The sequence below is a fragment of the Rhincodon typus genome, chromosome 5 (assembly GCF_021869965.1).
Source record: "Rhincodon typus isolate 14 chromosome 5, sRhiTyp1.1, whole genome shotgun sequence".
NCBI lineage: Eukaryota > Metazoa > Chordata > Chondrichthyes > Orectolobiformes > Rhincodontidae > Rhincodon > Rhincodon typus.
The window spans coordinates 31,368,003-31,385,263 of record NC_063336.1 but is presented as its reverse complement, the minus strand read 5'-3'; the positions used below and the strand labels follow the sequence as shown (position 1 = coordinate 31,385,263).

Genomic DNA, 17,261 nt, shown 5'->3' with positions numbered 1-17,261 from the left:
AAAAGCTCAATTGGACTCACCGCATAAACACAGTGGCTACAAGAGCAGGTCAGAGGCTAGGATTACTGCAGTGAGTAACTCACCCCCTGACGCCCCAAAGTCTATCCATCATCTACAAGGCACAAGTCAGGAGTGTTATTGAATACTCCCACTTGCCTGGATGGGTACAGTACTATTAAGAATCTTGATGCTATCCAGGAGAAAGCAGCCCACTTGATTGGCACAAGCATCCACTGCCTCCACCACCAACACTCAGTAGCAGCAGTGTGTAATATCTACAAGATGCACTGCAGAAATTCACCAAAGATCCTTAGACAGCACCTTCCAAACCCACATCCACATCCATCTAGAAGGACAAGGGCAGCAGATACATGGGAACACCACCACGTACAAGTTCCCCTCTAAGCCACTCACCATCCTAACTTGGAAATACATCACCATTCCTTCAAAGTCACTGGATCAAAATCCTGGAATTCCCTCCTTATTGGCATAGTAGGTCAACCCACAGCAGGTGGACTGCAGCGGTTCAAGAAGGCAGCTCACCACAGCCTTCATGAAGGGCAACTAGAGATGTGCAATAAATGCTGACCAGCCAGCGACAACCACATCCCACAAATAAATTTCTTTCTTTTAAAAAAAAAAGGGAAACCAGTTAGCCCAATATCTGTGCTGGGGAAATTGCTTGAATCTATAATCAAGGATAGGATAACTGAACACCTTCGAAAATTTTCAGTTAATCAGGGAGAGCCAGAGTAGATTCATGACAGGTAGGTAATGCCTGACAAACCTCATTGAATCTTTTTGAAGAGGTGACTAAAGTTAGTGGACAAGGAATGTTTATGGATACTATTTATATGGACTTCCAGAAGGCATTTGGAAATGTCACACACAAGGGGTTGTTAACTAAGGTAGAAGCCTGTGGAATTGAGAGCATATTACTGATTGGGAAATTGGAGTGGCAGAGGCTACAGAAAATGGGGATAATAGGTATTCAAATTGGCAGGGTGTAACCAGTGTTGTTCCAGGAGGATCTGTGTTAGGACCTTGAAGTATTCACATTATTTATTACCAACTTGAATAATGGCAAAGAAAGTCATATATCCAAATTTGCTGGTGACACAAAGTTAGACGGCATTTAAACAGTGTAAATAACAGCATAAAATTACAAAGGAATATTGATAGACTGGGTGAATGAGCAAAGCTAGCAGATGGAGTTCACTGTAAGCAAATGTAAGGTTATCCATCTTGGACCAAAAAAGGATAGATCACATGCTTGTTGGTGTGAAGTTAAATACAGTGGACTTGGGGGGTTCAGGTGCATAGTTCTTTAAAATGTTCAGAAAAGGTGCAGAAAACAATCAAGAAAGCTGATCAAATGCTGGCCTTTATACCTAGAGGACTGGAGTACAATGGTGTAGAAGTTATGTTGTATTTTATATAAAACCCTGGTTAGACTACACTTGGGGACACTGTTAGCATATCTGGGCACCACATCTTAAGAAGGATATATTGACCGTGGGGAGTACAACATTGGTTTAAAAGAATGATACCTGGACTTAAGGTATTAACTTATGAGGAGAAATTATACAAATTAGGCCTGTTTTCTTAGGAATTTAAAGGTTAAGGGTGATCTGATTGTAGTTTTCAAGATATTGACAGGAAAAAACAGGGTAGATAAAGATAAACAATTCTAGAACTAGGAGGCATAGTCTGACAATTGGAGCCAGACTGTTCAGTAGAAATGTTAGGAAGCATTTCTACCCACAAAGGGTGGTAGATGTTTGGAACTTGAATTACTGCCAATCTTGCATTTGATCAGGTTACCATAACTGTTTTCTTTATTTGTTAATGGTGTGTGGACACTGCTGGCCAGCATTTGTTACCCATCCTAAATTGTCTTTGTGAAGGTGATGTAGAGTTGTCTTTTTTTGGATGGCTGCATAACTTGGGGTGAGATATACCCACATGCTTTTAGACAGGGATTTTTAGGATTTTTATTCCATGATAGTGAATGAATAGCAATATAATTCCAGGTCAGGATGTGTGTGGTTTGGAAAGAAACCTGTAGGTGGTTATGGTCCCCTGGATCTGCTGCCTTGTTCTTCTAGGTGAATGAGGTCACAGGTTTCGAAAGGACTGTCTAAAGAGACTTGGAGTTACCGCAGTGCATCTTGTACATGGCCTACCACTGCGCTGCACATTGATGGTGAAGGAAATGAATGTTAACGGTGGTAATCAGAATGCCCGTGAATTGGATGTGTTGAGCTTCTTGAATGTTGTTGGAACTGCAGCCATCCTGGAAGATGGAGACTGTTCCATTACACTCCTGATTTGAGCTTTTATAGATGATGGACAGGCATAGGGGTGTCAGGAGTTGAGCTATTCACCACAGAAGTGGTGGGGCATGCCCACTGTAAAATTGGGCCAAAATCTCAGTTGTCAGCCCAGCAATAATTGCAGTTCATGCAAATTGGTCAGTTTTACCTCATTGATAATAGCGTTGTAGTAGGTTTGTAGTAGTCTTCTGTGGTGAGTGAACTTAAATTTGCATATAGTGCCACTCTAATTTCTTGCCCATTGTTATTTCATCATTTTGATCTCTGCTGCGATTCTACCATGAAACTAAGTAACTCAAAGCTATCTCACACCTTGGTTGAGCCGCCACAAATACTGAATCATATTTCACCATTGTGTCCTCACTGTGTTATGAAGAGCAAGAGAGAGATATTTTTCATAGAAGAAATGTTTAATATATCAGTGGAAATTGAGATAATTTGACTGTGCCTGGTGTAACTAAGACCAATCTTGTTAAAATGTCTCTTTTTATCCTATGTATCATTAACCCATTCCCATGCTAAGGTTTAGGTTAGATTTTGGATTGTGTTTAGAAAACGATATCTAATAGTGTTTAGAACCAGATTTGTATTTATTTATGTTGTTTGGCATCTTCTTGTATTTATACTTGCCAACCAGTTTTCAGTATTTTGTAGTTTTCACAAGTATAATCTTTTTGGTGTGTGTTCTTTTTCTTCTTGTTTATTTTCTTGTTTCTCTTCTGTCTGTGGTTCACAACAGTATGGTACACTACAAATCTTCACAAAGTCTCTGTTTGAAATGCTACCACCCAGTCCTATTATAATTATTATATGTAATTCTACTGTATGAGGAAAGGCTAGACAGGCAAGGCCTGTATCCCCTGGAGTTTAGAAGAGTTGGAGGTGACTTAATTAATATATGTAAGATCCTGAGGAAACTTGAGAAGGTGAATGTGGAAGGGATATTTCCTGTTGTGGGAGAATCTAGAAGTAAAGAATCACAGTTTAAAAGAAAGTGGGTGCCCTTTTAATACAGAGATGAAGAAATCTTCATTCTCTAAGGGTTGTGAGTATTTGCAAGTCCCTTCCTCAAAAGGCAGTGGATGTAGAATCTTTATTTAAGATGGTGGTAGATAAATTCTTGATTACTGAGGGGATGATGGATTATTGGGAATGTGCAAGAATGTAGAATTGGGGATAAAATCAGATCAGCCATGACCTTATTGAAGGTAGAGGATGTTTGAAGGGCCAAGTAGTTCCTTGTTCATCTTGCTAAGGAAATTCTGCTCTACCTCCTTTCTCTGATATGTTCTCCAGAGTATAACTAGATTACAATTATGTCTAACCAGTATCGTGCTATTTTTGTTCATAACTGCCTTAAATAAAGGAGAGGAATTTGGTATTGGTAAATAGAGCGGCATTTTGTATTATTAGTGCATTCAGCAATTGTAATGACTTGGATAAAGAATCAAAAACTTATTTAAGTATTTATATGTCTATGAGTTTGAGATTGTTGTTCAGCTTCAGGTTGGAAAGAACTCCAACAGCAATATCGTTCTAAGTAGCTGGATATGATTCAGTGTCCAGTTACTGGTACCTGTGGCACTATTTATCAAAATATATTCAGGCTGGTAGACACTGTTTAAAACTACAAACTTAAAGGATGCCATATTTGATCATTGCAGGTTTCTTTAGGGTTTAAATAAAATTGTATACAACTTGATAGATTTGTGCATTTATGGCACTTACAGATCTTTCATCTAAAGTTTCCTCAATAGAAGTACTGTTGAAATTGTCTTGACTAAAAACAAAGTATTCAATCTTAATTTTTTGGCTAAGTCTGAGATATGTTAATAGAGGGATTTTTGCCATGAGGCCTTGTGAATTTTCTCATTGTATCTTACCATACTTTTACTAGTTCAGCAATATTGTAGGATTTCTATTAAATTATTCAGGAAAGTATGTTTATTATAATGCTTGTTTAACAGGTCATGTTTTTGACTTTTTTCCATCTGCTTATCAGATGAGAAAGTGTTTTGTTAGGATCGAAGTATTTTCATTTCTCACCATGCACTGTTGTTTCTGCAGTCGCTCCAGGATTTATGCTGTTTTGAAATCCAGCTGCATGCCTTTTAATCCTCCTTTAATTATCTGCTTACTATCCTCAGTCAGATCTTCTGTTAAGTTTCTTACCCCATATCCTCCCCATTATTGACCTTCCTTTGTAAGGGCTACCAATCTCTGCTTTTGCCTCAGCCCCTTAGTTCCTGAAATCGTCTTCAAAATCTTTGCTTTCTCCTGATCCGACTTTCAATTCTTGCTGATGTTCAATTCATCTGCCACTTTCTGAGTTTTAGCTGATCAAAACCCCTGCAATTCGTATTCTATCTTGCATCAAAACTCACTCATTTATCATCAAATAAAATTCATGCTATTTTTATTCATCTCCAACAAGTGGGAGTCTGACCATCATCCCTTGACATTCAATGACATTACCATCAACATACTGAAGATTACAATAAATACTGTGCTACAAGAGGAGATCAGAGATTAGGGATCCTGCAGTAAATAACACACAACCTGATCACCAAAAGACTATGAATGGCAGACAAGCACTAGTCAGGAATACTATGGAAAACTCCCCAATTGCCTGCATGACAGCAGCTCCAACAACAGTCAAGGCATGACACAATCTAGGGCAAAATATTCTGCTGATTGGCACCACATCCACATACATTTAGTCCCCCTACCACTGATGCTCAGTAGTAGCAGTGTGTACCATCTATGAGATACACTGCAGAAATTCACCGAAGCTTCTTAGACAGCAGCATCAAATCCCTGACAACTACTGACTGGAAGACCAAGGTAAGCAGATACATGGGAAAAGCATCATCAGTATCTGAGGAATGGGGAATGTGCTGACCATCACCGTACGTTACCCCTTCTGACTTTATGAATGAAGGGAAGCAGTTGAAGATGGTTGGTCCTAGGGCACTACCCTGAGGAACTCCTATAGTGATATACAGGGACTGAGATGATTGACTTCTCGCAATTATCTTCCTTTATGTTGGGAATGACTCCAACCAGCAGAGAGTTCTCCCCCAATGCCCTTTGATTCCAGGTTTGTTCGCACTCCTTTATGCCTTGTTGGTCAAACGATGTATTGATATCAAAGACAGTTTCTTTCACTTCCTGGTCCATGTTGGACCAAGGTTGTAATGTAGTCAGGAGCTGAATGAGTCCTGGTGGAATGGAAACTTAGCATTCATGTGCGATAAGAAAATGTGTTTATTTTGTTGTTTCGTTAATTTACTTTTGATTCTTCTCCCAGTGTATCAAAAACTGAGCATGCAACCCTCCATCCCACCCTATCGTCAAAGGTGAAATTCAAGAATGTGTAAAGCATTTTATACAGTCACTCATTGGAGCAGAAATTTGGGACACATAGTTTGATTCTTTATATATTTTAAAACAAATTATGGTATTAAACAATTTTTTACAGATTCAAGAACACCATGACAGTGAGACCCTGGAATTGACAGGTCATTTGAGACGAGACAAGGATCTACAAGAACATAAACGAGAGTCTGAAGAAATGCGTAAGAGAGAACAGGAACAGCACAGGTTGGAGTTAAAAGCTCAAAAGCTGAGAGAAAGTAAGAGTATAAATGTTATTTTAATGATGTTTTCACATCAAACTGAATGGTGGGAGGAAATATTTATTATGAGACCAACATTCAAAAATTATCTTGGATTTCTGTTTCTGCTCCTTTATCTATAGTCTTAAAATTTAATTCAGTATTCGCAATGTAGCTGCGCCTTAATGTTGCAATAGATGTCTTCACTCAACTAAGCAAATGATCCTGTCTTTCTGACTTTCCAACAGCTGTTCAATCATCATTTTCTTCCCAAAGTTGTCTAGTAACTTCTGTGAATCCTCCTTTCCAATCATCCTCTGTGTTGATGGTGTAGTTGCTAGGTCCCAAAGAGAGAGCCTATGATTTTGGTTAACTGTTCTTAAACTCTAAATGTGATGGTCTATGTAAAGAACTTCTTGCATTCCTAGTTTCTATTGCAGTTTGTGGCCAATGATCACTTCTGTTCCTACTAATATTCAACCATTGTTCAAGTTTTTTAAATTCATCCCAGCCTTATGCCTTTTTTTTAATTTATCAGTCCATAATGACTTTCCTTCCTAGAAATTGCATAATGTTTACCAATTCCTCAGAAAAATAATCCAATTTACCTCCGTTATTACATATTTGTTCCTTTAAAATATTTTTGAATATTAACTATTGTATTTTAATCTATACTTGCTAAAGTTTGTGCAAGGTGCAAATCGACTTCAGAGTTCTGACCCAATTCATATTTGGCAATCGATTTTTTTTTTTTTTTTTTTTTTTTTTTTTTGTTTTTTGTTTTTTTTTCTTTTTTTTTAAATAAACCCAAAAAAACTACGGATGCTGGAAATCTGAAGCAAAAACAGAAGTTGTTGGAACATCACTGCAGGTCTGGCAACATCTGTGGAGAGAAATCAGAGTTAATGTTTTAGGTCCAGTGACCCTTTTTCTGTTTTTGTTCCATATTTGGCAGTGTAGTTTTCAGCATTACTATTCTGCTTATGATAATATGTCCAAGAAAATCCCTTGATTTTGGTCTTAAACAGCTTCATGAATTATCTTTCATTTCTTTAGAATCTCTGGAGCCTTGGATAGTGCCTGGATCTGTGCATGTTAAACAGATTTCCTTATAATCTTTTGGCAATGCCATTTTCAAGGCTTTCTATTACCTCGTGCATTGCTTTGTATGTGGTGTCGCTAATGTCTCATCATTTGATTCTATCTATATTAAGTAGGATATTCCAGACCTTTATCCCCTCAGTTTATAGTTATCAGTGATCAGTTATCATTTTTGTCAAGTCCTGTTTACTCTGTTGATAATTCCACTCTGCTCCATTCAGATCACTGGTCCCTGGTGCATATAATCTCCAGTCAACTCTTTAACCATGTAACTTGTCAAATAATAGAATCCAAGACAGAGGAAGCCATGTTCAAGCTACTGGTGTTCTGACCAGACTATATCTTGTGTAGTATAATCAGCTCAGGTTCTGAATACAAAAGTGAGACATTAGGGCTTTAGAGAAGAAAGCTTGGTGCCTATCCTCTAGTTTAAAGGCATGAAGTACTGGGAAGAAGTGGAGAATCTTATACATCCCATCAAATTGAAAAATTTCTGAGAGAGTGATATGGTGATATTTAAGATAGCAACAGTATGAAAAGATACATCAGTAAATTATAATTTTGAGAGAAGAAATAAGGTCAGAACTGTAAAGGAAAAATATATATTATAAATTTTTTAATAATAATTTCGTCATACAAAGATTGATCAATCCATGAAATTATAAAGCAGCAGAGATGAGAATTTTGAAATTGTTTGAGAAATATTTAGTTAGTGCACTTCGGTATTTTTTCTAATTGGATAACTTATGACCAGCTAACTTTCTCATCACAGCTAGGAATTTGCATTATAGTTGTTAGATGTCTAAATCTTCATTTTACTCTGCGACAGTAAGTGTAATTCTTTGCAGTCCACTTGTTACCAACACAGACACCTTTTGTTTGAAATTACTGCACCTATAGTTGTCATTTTGAAGGAAGAACCGGCGCTCTACTGCTTTCTCATGACATCCCAACACATCCTACAGCCAACAATTTACTCTTAAAGCATATTAATTATTGTTATAGGAAAAAATATGATGGCCAGTTTGTGCTCAGGAGGGTTCCACAAACATCAAATAAGTGAGTTAAGTTCTTTTTAATGTTGGTTAAGGAATGGGTTCTCAACCTGTGTCAATGGCACTAGTTCCAGGAATTCTCTAAGACTGATCAAGAATACATGACATCATACCTGCACACTACCACTTTCACGATCAACATGCTAGTTCTGCCTGTTCACCTGATTTATTTTTGCCTTCTTTTTGGCCACTGTCTCCTTGGTTTGGCTGCTTGTAGGTAGTGGTACACACAACTGTATTAGTGATACTTATCCACCTTTGTGATGTTCACGTGTTAGTGTATGAGAACTAGATCAGTCCTTGAAGGACAAGGTAAAGCAATTGAGATGGGCCTCAGTAGGGCTTAAGTGAGGTGGTTTGGTATAAAGCTTAAGCTTGGGACCAGGATCAGGAGTTTTGATCCACAGATGATTGGACTGCACTGTGAAGAAATGAGTAGTTAGAAATATTTTGGAACATTGGATGGACATCAGGTTTCTCATCAGGGATGGAGGTTGATTATCAGTCTCTATAAGAAATTAAGGCGTGTTTAATTTTTAGTAACATTTACACTAAGTTGCATTTTTAAAATAACGAGTGACTTACTGCTAACGCTTGAGATTCACCAATCTATTCATTTAATAATTTTTATAACTTTATTCCCTTCCACATGTAAATATTGCTTTTTGGATTTGCATCTGTGAAGTTCTTCTATGTAATCTTTCATGGGGAAGAGGAGGGAATATTGAATTTTTTTAAGATATACAAACAGGTACATATAAGGATGTAACATACTGCAGGAAAAATAATTCTCTTGTTTTAAATGGGGCCTGTAAATGGGATGCCTTAGAGTCCAAAGAAATTGAGAACACTGAGTTAGGGAAAGATCATTGCCTGGGAAGACAACTTGCATTAATATAGTGTCTTTAATAGAATAAAACATTCCAACCTGCTTCCCAGGGACACCGGTAGACCTCCCTACTCTTGATAAAATAGTGCTATGGACCCCTTACAGGCCCTCTGGCTGAATTTTGTCCAGGTCCTTCATGTTAGTTTCATTCAAAATTGTTTTAAAAAGTAATGAGAAACATGCGATGATCTGAATGCAGTCTGTGGATTTTGCCTTTCTGGTTGTTTTATTCTTTTTAATTGCTTTACTTGCTGTGCAATATACATAATACTCGCATGCTCACAGTCTTGCTCTTCAGTTACAAGGATAATGAGAACTATACTGTTTGTGATCTTTTGCTTGTCATTATTGTTACTTAATCAAAACATTCCAGCCTAAAAATAATTTATATGGTTGATGGTTAAAAATTACTTTCACCTCCTTGAACTTTGTACTGCCAAATTTAAGAGGAATTTGCTTGTACTTTTGTCTCTCGTCAGTAGTGGAAGTCCTTCCACTTAAAACAAAAAGGAAAATGTTATTAAGAAACCAACATGTTTGGTTTATGATGCATGGATGTACTAACATTTTGGTATTTTTTTCATAAGTAAATGCAATATAAATACTATAAAAATGCATCCAAAAACAGTTTCCTTTTGCTTAAAAAGAATCATTGTAAAAAAATTGATGAGAGGAAGAGACGTGTCACCATCTTAAGACCATTGCTGTCGTGTTTCTTCAAAAAAAATTTCCCCCATAATAAAAGTTACATTTATTCATCTCTTACAGGAGGCCGTTACTCTACACCAGCCATTTATCTGAGCTGTCACTTATGCTGCTTTTCTAAATATGCAAACAACGATTAAAATAAAATCTGCTTGCACAACCATGTTGCACAATTCACAGCATGCATGTGCAGGTGTTGGTGTTCTGCTTTATAATTTTGCATTTAAAACACTGGGAGTGGCTGACAACCCAGGAAAGTGGCTGGATAGCTGCTGCGATAGAGATCAAGCCGGATACTGGAGGGGGGGAAATGCCAGGGTAGGTGCAGCCATTTTCTTTTAGGTGGGGGTTGGTGATGTCCGGACAAACAATATCTAGATTTAAAAATTCTCATCTTTGTCTTCAAATCTTGCCATGGCCTCACCTCTCCTTATCTCTCAAATCTACCTTGCTTTCACCCAGGATTTTTGCCCTTCCCTAGTTCTGACCTTTCAAACATGCCCAATTTTAATCAATCCATGGTTGTTAGTCGTGCCTTTAGCTGTCCAGGCACTAAGGTTAATTTCACTGCCTACATCTTCCCTCTCCGTCTACCTCCAAGATGCTCCTTAAAAAGTGTTTCTTTGTTTAAGCCATTGATCATCTGGCCTGGTATCTCCTTATATGGCATAGTGGCAAATTTCTGTGCCATAATACTCCATAAAATGCCTTGGAGCATTTTATCACATTAAAGAGACAATGTAAATGCAAGTTGTTGTTGTTGAGAGAGGGGAGGCCTGCATTATACTTCCAAATTGTCCCAGGTCTGAGGCTACATCTTCTGGTAAGTCTCCAAGTTCTGAGGACAAATCGGAAATTGACAGCTGAATTTATTTATAGTAACAAACAACAGATTTTTGTGTTGTATATCTTTTTGTTTCTCCGAGTTGAAAACTAACAGATCAATTATTCTGTTTAATTTCATCTCCTGAACGCTAAGGGAATTCAGTTTAATGCCTATCTTCCTGAATACAGTTGTTTTATTGTCTGATGACATTTATACTAATGTGCCATAATTTAGCTGTAGTTTTTTTTCCCCTTTGTACCATTCTGTCTGCTGAAAGGACTGATTGCCTTTGCCTTTTCCCATTTATCAAAGGCCATTCTTACTTTTGAATGGATGTATCTATAGTTTGTGAGAAGCAAATGGATCGTCCTGACTAAGTTGAATCTGTTTAATTAGGTGCATTTTAGGAGTACTGCTGGAAATTAATTGGACCTAAGCTCAACACTAAAGTCTTGACTGAAAAGAAGTGCTTTTACAAGCTGCTATAGAAGCTTCTTCATTTAAGGGCAGTGAGAACAATGACTCTTCATTTTTGGAGATAGAGCTTATCATGGATTTTCATTTTGCTTGAAAATTGTTATAGTGTGCCCTTGACACTCAAAGTATGGCACAGTCATCATCCCTGTTGGGCTTTGGATCTGGCCTCCATGATAACTGTTACTTAATATGCACTTTTGAGGGCTAATCTTAGATCATTAATTTCACCCAGCCAAAATACTACTAAGAATGCTGCGACTATATCTTAGAGATAATATTAAAAGAGTACCGTGCCAAGCAAAAACCATGCAGTTGTCTCGTACTTGAAACCGTTTGATATACCTCTGTATATTTTTAGCTCTTTACATAAAACAAAACTCCAAGATGGCAGCGGAATAGGATGCTTCAGCCAGAGCTTGTCTGCTCCATCTGTTCCTTTTTTCTTTTTTCTTCTTTCTTCTCTCTTGTGTTTCTTTTTCTTTCTTCTTTCTTCTCATTTGGACTCCCTGCCTCAGCGCGGCGTTGAACTCTCGACTTCAGACTCCCAGCGTCAGCGCAGACTCAGCAGGGCAGCCTTCCTGCCAGATGTGGCGGCCTCTCAGCCCAGCCCGTCATCCTCTCGTTCCGGTGTAGTTGTCTTTCAGTGGCCCATGGCAGTCTTTCAGCCTGGCATGGCCTCGGTGTGGACTTCTGGTCTTGATGTGATTCCAGAGCGATCTTCCAGCTTCAAGAGCCTCAAGGTGAAGCTCTGCACAGTCTGGAGTTGAGGCCCAGCGTGGACTGGAGATTGGTGCCAACGTAGACTGGGTTGGAAGCAATGGTTCTGTACTTTTTATTTCTCTATTTTCTAATTTATTCCTACAATCTGCAATGGTGGACTTCTTATTTCTTTATTTTTCTAACTTTTTCAAACTTGTACAGAAGATTCTGTACCTAGATACCTTTGTACATAAGATGGCGCCATAAGTGGCGACTTGTAAACTTTTCATTGTATTCATTTGAGTACATGTGACAATAAAGCTAATTCAGTTCAAAAGTCTTATACGCTTTTATATTTCAAACTACTTCCGTCGGTAAGCCTTTGCTTCTTAAACACATAGATGTGCTTTTATCTAACAAATATCTAGATAATTTTTAGGAGCTCACGAGTCAAGAAAACCCTAATGTCTTAACTCGCTGGCTACTTAATTTGATCATTGCCTGCTTCAGTGGACAGTAGAATAAACACACTGTCTATACCTGTGGTCTATACCTGCCATGCAGACTTATTCAAAAATAACTGGGTTTAAAAACTGGATTCCCAGTAACTACAAGCTTAAATTCCAGGGTAAATTGTATTTGAAATGTGATTTTCAAATCTTAACTATACTTAGCTCTCCATTCATTGTGTTCTAGGCTCAGCAGAGAGTATGACAGTCCTTCGCTTCTTGCTATGAATTCAGGTTATTTTTGCTTCTATTCTTACCAATCAGTTGAGCAAGTAGCCAGGAATACAAAAACTGATTGTAAAAGCTTTTACAAATGTATTTTAAAAAGGAAAGAGTAGCTAAAGTAAACGTTGGTCCCTTAGAGGCAGGGACAGGAGAGGATATAATGGTAAATAAGGATATGATGGAAGCGTAGAATAAATAACTTTTTGTGAAGACAGGCAAAAATACAAAGTAGACACCAGAAATGAAGGATAACCACAGGACCACAAAATAAGAAACTTAAGGTTATTAATCTGAACAGAGAAAAAGTTGGAGAAACTGAAGACTAAAACTTTCCAGATTCCTCCATGTGTGCATGGCAGCTTCCATGACACTTTCATCCTTTATTGGTTCAGATTACCGCAGCACTTGCCCCAACCCAAACTCTATGAATGAATTCTAGAGATCAAGAGATATCTGATGAAGTAATAGCTATACATTTCTCCACAAGAGCCACAGTTACAAGCACAGAGGCAAAAGGTTAGAGCCTATTGCAGTCTTAACCATTTAACATGCTGTCCAGCTTCTGAAGATGCAATTCAGCTGCCTGGACAGTTGGATGGCTTCCTACAAAATACCCCTGTAACAATGTTGCTTGTTCTGATGATTTGCTGTGCTCTCCACAATATGGCTCTCCAAAGAGGTGTAAGCTTTAAAGGTGAGGCACTAGAAGGATACAGTTCATCACAGGAAGGGGATATGGGAGAGGAGAAGGAAAAGAAGGTGCAAAGGAGGAGTGCAGAACACCAAAATGATATGGCTGAGCAGAGAGGTAGCCTGGCATTGGTCTGTGATTGAGAGTCTTGTCAACATGCCATCAAATTTTCTTAAATGAAAGAGCCAAACACAGTTGGAGCACAATTTTGGTTATTGAACAATGAACTATTCCTGTTAAATAATGGTGGTAAAATATGGACCATCAATTTTTCTATTTCCATCACCTGGTTTTAAAATTATGATTATGTGGATTGAAATTGTTTTAAAAAGGAAAGCCATTGACTTAAAAATAATGGTAATCACCTGACAACAGGTTGACCCAAGCTTCAGGAAAACAATGTGGAAAAAAAAATCATAATTGAAATTAGTCCTTTATCAAAAGAAACTGAAACAATCAGGTGTGAAACTCACAGCTGCTATTTTTAGTTTACACCTGTATGATAAGTTTCACATGTTGGCATTGAAAGCCTTGGCTGCAGTTATACAGTTGGAAATAAGATGCAAGCAATCTTTTGGTGTTTTCTCTCTCTCTCTCTCTCTCTCTCTCTCTCTCATACATACCTGGTGTATTTTCTCACTCTCTTTCTCTCTCACCCACTCTCTCTCTCTCTGTCTCATTTTTTTTCTCTCTTGTTTTCTTGTTCTCTCTCGTTTTCTTGTTCTTTCTCATTTTCTCGTGCTTTCTCTGTAGTACACTGACTGTTTGGTCCTCGCTTTCTCTGTCTCTGAGAGAGAGACACTGAAATACTCCTTTAAGGGCTTAAAAATGCCTCTTTTTGTCTGTTGTGCTGGACACATCCCTTTAACTTTTGTACTGTTTGTAATGGATGATTGATGTCAGGTCTTTATTGTTTTTGTCCAGTTTAGTACTCAATAAAATTCTTGTTTCTTTCACTTAAGGAAGCCGCATAATTGGCTCACTAATGTTTTGTGCGAACTAGTTAACTGCATTTTCACTGGGGTGAAGTATAGCTGCATGTTAATAAAGAGCAGTTAATTTTTGTTGCAGCCAACCAAGGAAGTTGACGACAGGAGAGCTGATTCATCCCTTACCTACTTGGTTGTTATAACAGCCATGCAAAGTTAAATCAGAAACTAAGTACTTATGTGATTAAATAATAATGCAAAAAAGGTTACAGGTATAGTCTAAAGATATTTTTAATATCTGGTTTATTCCTTGGTTACTACTTTTTGGGAACATGGTTTTGCCTTTACTTTAGGTATTTCTTACGGCTTGTCCTGATGAATACAAAACAAAGCTTTTACAAAATATGTATTTTTTTCAGTGCTCAGATTCTGTATTACTAAACAACAAAATGTATTTTCATCCATTTTGGTACTGCAAACGCATACAATATTCAGTTTTGAGAAGCTAATTTATATAGTCAACAATGCTCAGAATTTGGGTATTTATAGTTCGTTTATCTTCCTTAACCACATCTTAACCACAAATTCCCAATTTTATGATATCACAAAACCATGGTTATAGATTGTGATTTATTGCAATTTCTTAAGGCCACCTAGTTTGGGTTACAGTTATCCTAAATCATTTATTGACCTAACTTGCTGACTGGGATAAAAGCTACAGGTGCACTCAATTTGTCACATTTTCTAGTGGCTGTTTAAAGGAGTTATCCAGCTTGAAGTTAATCAATAACATTGCAAATCCATTTCTAAAATCAAAATCTGTGTACTTTCTAACAAAATTGCTGCCAGTATGATTTTCCTGTTTGGCTGCAAACCCCTGTCACTTCTACCCTATGCAAATGTGGTGGATTGCAGCAGAAAATTTCAACCCCAGTTTTGATTTTTTTTGTTGCACATTGGCATGGGAATATGGTTAATTTTAAGCTCTTATGGTACCTCGCAATAAATAACCAGTGTCTGATATGTCAAATGTGACCACGCCCCAGCTCTTGGTATTTTTTTGTCAAAAACGGATGCCCGATTGTTTGAAGCTAAGATTTGATCATTAATAATTTGTTTTGTGGACTACTGGAAATTCTAAAGAAATTGAAAAACTAGCCACTGTGATGAGAGTTCTTTAAAGATCAAATATAAGAGTGTAAGTTACAGGGATATACTCAATAAATGCTACCATTGCAATTAAAAGAAAAGCAAGGCGAGCTCCTTTAAAACTTCATTAATTGTACATTTCTGATATTTGTGTGAGAAGAAAACAGCGCTTTTATAAAAATATAGTTAACAGCTTGAACTTAGTTCTAAATTAGAAGAGCTTAGATACATTAGGTTACAAAATATTTTGTAGGATGGAAATCAAAGAATAATTTAGCAATAACAGTGAAATAACTCCATGAAGGCCAGTATCCTGCCACCAAGTCACCCTTTTCTTCTTTATTCATTAACGGGATGAGGGCGTCACTAACTAGGCAGCATTTATTGTCCATCCCTAATTGCCCAGAGAGTCTACCACATTGCTGTGGGTCTGAATTCACATGTAGGCCAGACCAGGTAAAGATGGCAGTTTCCTTCCCTAAAGGATGTTAGTGAACCTGATGGGTTTTTCCAACAATCAACAACAATTATTTACACAGGCATAGTACATAACAATGGCCCAGCTAGCTAAGAGCTGGCTTCTGGAGTGAACAAAACCCCTGACACTACTGTTTATATCTGTCAGCCAAGGCTCCTGATTGGACCAGGTTAACAACTCCATTCAAGGAACTCATGTTCTATGATATCCACCTGATTGACCTCGTTCCAATCACTGCAACCCTCCCCCTCTAAGTCCTGGGACAGAGGCCCGTTCTTTTTCCTGTAGCTTCTCCTGAGGCACTTTCACACCAGCTCCGGTTCCTCTGACTCTGCCTCGGATACTGGCATCATATGCCAGACCGTAGCCTGCCTCTTGTACCCAAAATTCACCTTCTTTGGGTGGTAACCGTGTCGAATGCAATGCCTGTCATGTCCATCTCATCGTCCAAGGTTTCTTTGATGCTAGGCGGAGGGCGAGAACCCACAGGTTCTGACAACCTTGCCAGTTCTCAGGGGCCGGATATGTTTTGCTCTTGTGCTATTCATGCGGTTGTGGTTTTCATGTGGTTCACGTGCCTGTTCAGGACCACCTCTCCTACCTGAAATTTGTACATCACGGGACCTGACTTCATGTCAACAATGCATCTTATCCATGCAGGGCCATTCCCGTGATTTCGACACTAAACTTCATCCACTGAAATAAACTGTTTCTATCGCTCAGAGGAGGCTTATATCTTGTATTGGCGTTCCTGAAGCCGTTTCACCCTCCAGCAGGGTCAGGGATTTTTTTTGCGAGCAGAACGTTCCTTGATCTGAGCTACCTGTTACCTGCCACTTTAACACACCACCCTGTTCCCTGGTCAGCATCTCTGTCTCTGGCTTGCTGCAGTGTTCCAGTGAAGCTCAAAGCAAGCTGGAAGAGCAACACCTCATCTTCTGCTGGGGGACCTTGCAGCCCTCCGGACTCAATATCGAGTTCAATAATTTTAGGGCCTAAACTCTCCCATGTCCTCGCCTCCTACCCCACTATCCCACACAATAGGCCTTGTTACCACATAACCTGCCATTACACACTACCTATGGTTAGTCACTAACAGTCCCCATTAACAACTATTCACCTTCCCAGTCAGATCGTTATCAACTCTTTTGTCTACCCAACTGCTCTTCTCCCTCTTCAGGCTCCATCCTATCATTTACTCCTTACCCCATTCACCCCTCCCTATTTTCTGCATATAAGTCGATGTTTTCCCAGCTACCTTCAGTTCTGAGGAAGGGTCACCGGACCTGAAACGTTAACTGATTTTTTTTCTTCACAGATGCTGCCAGACCTGAGCTTTTCCAACAACTTCTGTTCCTGAAAAAAAGTCTGGGTGCTTAATTAGGATTTCAGTTGGGCAGCCACTTTCTAATTGAAAAATATTGAGCCAGTCAAGTTGAATTTTTCTCAACCAATTTCGCCCCATTAAGCTTGGGCCCGAGCCTTTTTACTACAATCAATGGTAACTGAACCAGCTGCTTCTCATAAGAGACCCGAGCTGAAGTTATACCATTATGAGTTCCCCGGTGGAGGCTG

At 38.5% G+C, this 17,261-nt stretch overlaps 1 protein-coding gene across 2 annotated transcripts in view; it reads left to right on the top strand.

Annotated features, from left to right (window-relative positions):
* The window catches only part of lca5 (lebercilin LCA5), a 78,079-nt gene that overhangs the window by 43,507 nt on the left and 17,311 nt on the right, over nucleotides 1-17,261 (top strand). For both annotated transcript variants that reach the window (XM_048597254.1, XM_020528217.2), the window contains exon 8: nucleotides 5,818-5,971. In XM_048597254.1, the coding sequence (XP_048453211.1) occupies nucleotides 5,818-5,971 (154 nt within the window). The remainder of the gene's footprint in view (nucleotides 1-5,817; nucleotides 5,972-17,261) is intronic.